At 30.0% G+C, this 5971-nt stretch overlaps 1 protein-coding gene across 1 annotated transcript; it reads right to left on the reverse strand.

Moving 5' to 3' along the window:
- Window positions 1-273: 273 nt before the first annotated feature.
- LOC124531387 (acanthoscurrin-1-like) lies at window positions 274-3854 on the reverse strand. Its single transcript, XM_047105959.1, has 4 exons — window positions 3794-3854; window positions 3192-3354; window positions 1451-1679; window positions 274-428 (listed from the first exon to the last, which is right to left on the reverse strand). The coding sequence occupies exons 2-4, from the start codon at window positions 3346-3348 to the stop codon at window positions 383-385; spliced, it is 432 nt and encodes a 143-aa protein (XP_046961915.1). The 5' UTR covers window positions 3349-3354; window positions 3794-3854; the 3' UTR covers window positions 274-382.
- Window positions 3855-5971: the final 2117 nt, after the last annotated feature.

Below are 5971 nucleotides of genomic sequence, written 5' to 3' on the forward strand. Positions count from 1 at the left end.
CACCGGTCCATATACACGATTTTTTACAAAAAGAAATTTATAAAATAGGACTACCGTAAGAGAGCTTCTAAATATAAAAATTAATATTCTTTTATACTTATAAGGATAAATGAACCTTGCTCTACCAGAAATATATATTTTTATAGTTTTTATTACTCAAGTATTTACCATTCTGCCAATATATTTGTAAAAACATAAATTCTACCTGTGGTGTAAGTTATTTGGTAAGATTGTATTTTAAGGCTTATTATTAAAAAACGTGTTTGAATTTTATTATTTTATTTATCTTATAAACTAAAGTGTGTATCAGTCGCGAGATAGTCACACACATCTCTAGCACACTTCGAAAATTATTATTTATAATATAGATATTATAACATAATCAGCACCAGGGGTCGGATACGTAGTATGTCGTTGGGTAGTAATGCCTGGAAAAGAAAAAAAAATGATTATATCACATCAAAACCAAGACGTTTCATCTTTAGTTTCTGGTGGGCAGACTATATCATACCTATTTAAATATGTCACCTAATAATCTATACCTGGCTGTTTACAATTGCTTATTCGATTTTCAATCGCAGAACGAAACAAAGTATTGATGCCTCGCGGTACAACCTATACTTACATATATTATAATCGTGAAACTAACTCTGCCTGGCTTTTTCAATACATGAAAACAAACTACTAGGATATTATAAGTGGGTGGTACCTATGCAAACACATCTCTACAACGTTATAAAAGTATAAATATAAATGTCCTAAAAAAGCAATTATTGATTAATTGTGCAGCATTATCGGTTACTTGTCACTAAGAGTTATATCTTATTTAGTTTATCGTATTTTTTTTATTATGTTACATAAATATACGAGTAAATATATTCACGCCAACATCAGGTACTAAATTAGAAGCTCCTTATCTACGTAATACCTTTCAAGATATTCTTATTCCTGTTTCATAAAATATTTTCCAGGCCGACGAATACTTTCTCATAAAAATACATTTTGTAGGTACCTATTTCTATTCACGAAATTGCGTCGTTCGACTGCTTTTATTCTTAGATGTAAAATTACGACCCATAAAATATATCGATGCTGGTTTTGAATTATTATAAAAATGACATAATATTAATATTGCCAACCTTTCATTAGCAATGATTATAATATCTTGATATCAATATAAATAAAATGAATCATCGTGATCACAAATAAATTGAAATTCATTATGATTTCAACCACGAATTTTTTGTACCACTCTTTTATGTAGTCTCAATAATGCTATTACATTTTTATCTCCTACTTTTTATAGAGTTCCTATTTTATTTATATTCATTTGAGTTCATATAAATAACTCTTATGTTATAACGTCAACCTTAGCCAGAGTTTATTTATGAAGACTGATTTTTAGAAATTTCTTACACTTATTTAAACAGCGACATAATAATATTTTTACCTGTATCCGTGGCCGTATCCTACGTAAGGATATCCGTGTCCATAACCACCGTATCCGTATCCGCCGCCATAATATCCACCGTAACCACCGCCGAAACTTCTGCCGTGAAGGGCGCTACCAACTAAGGCACCTCCGATTAACCCAGCCTTGGCACCAATCAGACCAGCTCCAAGACCAACTGCACCCAGACCGGCAACTCCAGCGATTCCAGCGCCGAGGGCTCCAGCTCCTAAAGTAACATAATTACATTAAAAATATATATCACATTATTTTAGCCACGTGGTTTTCATCATTTTATGAGTAAGTTTGTACAAAATAGCTACTGAACCATGTAAATATAATATATAAAACGAATGCGCGTAAGTTTTTAAATTTATATAAATGTTTTTAAATTTAATCCATATCAATAACTTGCTAAAAAACTGGTGTGAGAAATTGAGCAAATGTTATCATTAATAACAGTAATACACGAAAATATAGAAGTATTTGAATCACATGAAATTATTTTATATATCTAACTCAAAATTTTATTTCGCGTAGAAATTATTTGTCGTGGAGAATATATTTTCCTAGCCTATTCTGAACATTTAATTTATAAGACTTAATACATAACAGGAGTAAACATAACTCACGATGAGTCGACACAAATCGGAAAATCGCTTGAGTTTTTGTAATACGTGAGTATTTATCTATCAAAATCCTCATTTTGTAAAGTACTATTACGTAAGACAATGAAATATATACGCAAATAGGAATAAAAACGCCTTAAAACAAACAAATACTTAACATACAGAAAATAAACTTTCTTTTTATATACACATTAAATTACCGATGAAGTTGTAAAATACATAAAATGGTTTTATTGTTTTTTTTTATTTTATAATAGCAAAGAAAATCTCACACATGCCTAAAAAAAATTTAAAGTGTAACTTTATCAAAGAACTCGACAACACTATCCGTCATCAATACCGGAGCTACAAAATTAGGTCCCTAGGGAGTCACGCGCCATACTTGGCAACAATTTCACGCTGTATCGCCCTGCATATCAATAGCTCGTTATACAAGTAACTTCTATTTTCCCATTTGCTTTTCTATGAAATACAAAATAATGACACAATCTATTACTACATTAAAATCTAATGTCATACTCTTATTTGAAACGTTAATTTTGTTGTAAATATCCTGCAATAAAACTTTAATGAAACCTGTTAAAATTACAGAAAAATAATCTTGAAATGAGAATACATTATGTATAATAAAACCTTCTTTTGTATATTTTAGCACAGAAAATCTTCGACACGTGTAACTCAACTCCTACAAAATGGTTGGACCGATTTCAATGGTTTTATTTCGTAAGTATTTGAGTCACTTGCGAGACGAAAGTATCAGATTCCGTGTGTTTTGTAGTTGTTGTATATATTTTGTAAATTATTCTTTATAATGTTATTTTTTACCTATGTAAATTATAAAGTTCGTCAATCGTATTTTTTATTATTTTGCTATAACTTCAAAACTCTTATTAATATTTTAGCATTCATTTGATTTTTCACTGATTTTCTCTAAACTTTTTTGACCACCAGTTGTAGTACTAATATTAGTGTTAAAAGTTTAAATGCCTGTTGATTGACTATTTGATCAGCTCAAATCGATTCGAGTTTAAGCTTAAGTCGAATTCGAAAAACGTATCAAACATTGCCTCAATGATATGTCATTTAAACTAAGATAATATAAAATATATTACCTAAGAGGAATCTTTTCGGTCTGATGTTTTGAGTTTGAACTCCCTCCAATTCACGTGATTCGACTGGCTGAAGCACCTTCATCAGCGGGCCATTCTCCACGGCCAAGGTGACGGCTGCGGCCGCCAGCACAACGAAGAAAGCCAGACACAGTTTCATGTTTACCTAGAAATTAAAACATTGTTAACAATTTCATGGTTGTTACCTACAAAATTAAATAAATTTAAATTATCCCTATAAAAATAACTAATACAAAAATTAAAAAAATATCAACACAAGTAAATATGCAATTGTAACATAAAGCAATAAAATGATATCGTATATGTATTTTTGAATAGTATATATTTCAAGTCAATTAATAAATAGATTTAAATTAGAACTGTCGATGTACGAGACTTGCTAATTGAATTTCATGCCACGATTAAATCATTTTTGTTAATATAATATTTAAATTTATTCGGTAATGATATACATTAATATATTGAGCACTATTATTCAATATAAAAAAAATATTGCCGAATTTCCTTTAATTTTTAAAACAATTTATGATACAAAATTAAGAGGACCTTTTTGAATGAGCAAAGCTTTAACAGTGTAGACCTACCGTTCGAATTAATGAGTTACACTATCACAAGCTACACATATACTGTGCTGAGAGATCCTGCTCGCTACTTTTATAGGTCGGCCTGACGGAACACACGCCATATATCACGAAAGTCAATGATCCTTGCTCGTCACAGCCGCACCCTATTTTTTTATTATAATTTTTTTTCTCATTAACAATACATGTAAATATATCTGGTTTTACACACCCTGTACAGTGGAATTTCACTATGAAGATGATACATAAACGATCGTAATTTATTTTAAATTACAATATGTATATATGTTTAAAATGAATTATCTGTAGCTCCACGACGCTACAAATAAAAAAAATCGTATTTATTCTAGTAGCGCGGGTAATTTCAAAAACCATCTTGATAATAAAAAGCCATTGAATTAAATAACAAAATAGAATTATCGCGAAAATCGTTTAAGTACTATTACGCATTCTAAATAGATTCACACGTGTGAAATGCCGACGAAATGATAGGCAAGTTGCCATATAGCCAGACCGCCAAGTTGAGCTTTAAGTTCTAGAGATATATTACAATTGTAAAATAATGATATTCTAAAATATCGTAAAACAAAGTTCTAATCTAGATTCCTAAAATAATTAAGAACAACTCAAGAATAAAAAATTAAGTAATATCATAATCAATAGATTAAAAGTGATTTGATTCAAAAACAGATAGAATGGTAAGATCCCTTTGAAAATCGTAGGTTTGATTTCATTTGAACAATTTTTTATTGATCCTGAAATTATGACTTTGGGTGTGTTGACCTTTGGGATTTTCCGATTTTGTCTCGTAAAGCATGCTCGGATTTTGATCTGCTATCTATACCGGGTTACTGGTTTCTCTGTAAGGAATTCCAAAGGTCATGTTGTTTACTTTTTTGCAAAAGTGAAATTCAATAAAAATGTACAGGGTTTTTTCATTCATTCCAAATATAGGAAAATGCAATGAAAGACTTTATTTTTAGTTTTTATTTTCAGAGTATAAAAAAACAATTATATATTTCGTTCTGTACAATGTTATATTTGTACAAATTATTTTGATTCGAATTAATAGACAAAGGAGTAATATGAAAAAGTTGTTATTGTCAATTAGTATACAAAGATCATAAACTGAAAAAGATTTATAAGTACATCATTAGTATAATCTGACTTTTTTCTTCTTACTTATTTTGAAACCGCGTTTATGGATTTAATGATTAATTTTGTACAATTTAGAGAGCCGGTTTGCTGTGTGCTTTAAAATTGTCAAGTTTCGGATCCATGCAAAGGTTGGATTTTAATTAATTGTCACCTAACAGTGTATTTAGAAATTATATTAAAAACGAAGTTATAAATAGCAAAAAAGAGCCAAGATGGCCCAATAGAACGCGTGCATCTTAATCGATGATTAGGGGTTTAAACCCAGGCAAGCCCCACTGACCAACCCGCTTTCAAACAGCGTGGTCGAATATGTTCTGAACCTTCTCCTCGAAGAGACAGAAGGCCTTATTCCAGCAGTGGCAAATTCACAGGCTGTTGTTGTTGTTGTTGGATAAATAGGTCAGCTTTGTAATATACTGTAACGGTCAAAACGAGATATATGGACTCCTTAAATTAATATTACAAAAAGGTTTTATTCACGTTGCTTAATATTCAGATAATTCTAAAGACAAAATTTACATACATATATATTATGATATTAAGTTGATGAAGTCTCAAATTACCGCCTAAAGACTAAAGATATTAATTTGACAAGAACACATGCTGAATTCGCGAACCTTGACGTTATAATTATTTTAAACGTAAGCTTAACGTTTCACGCGTCACCTCGCCAAGGCACACGTAATGGGAGAAAAATTCCAATTAAGAATTTGTAGATTCATTGTTTACAAATCAGAAGTGAATTTGGTAAAACAAATAAATTCTAGTTAACAGTGTCGTGTTGTTTTCCGCTAAGTCATATCCGTAAAAACCATGTTAAAAAATATTACTAATTGAATGATTTTACTCAAACAGTACAGTTGCCAACGATAAATGGTATAATATTTTACTTAAGATCATAATGTAGAGACAACTATATATATCATTATTTGACTTGTATAATTCGTTTTCGATTTTCAGAATAAGAAAAAAAAAGTAATACTAACTTTTATTTAACATATTTATTTTTATGATAAAATGTCT

This window comes from Vanessa cardui, chromosome 1, assembly GCF_905220365.1.
Source record: "Vanessa cardui chromosome 1, ilVanCard2.1, whole genome shotgun sequence".
Taxonomy (NCBI): domain Eukaryota; kingdom Metazoa; phylum Arthropoda; class Insecta; order Lepidoptera; family Nymphalidae; genus Vanessa; species Vanessa cardui.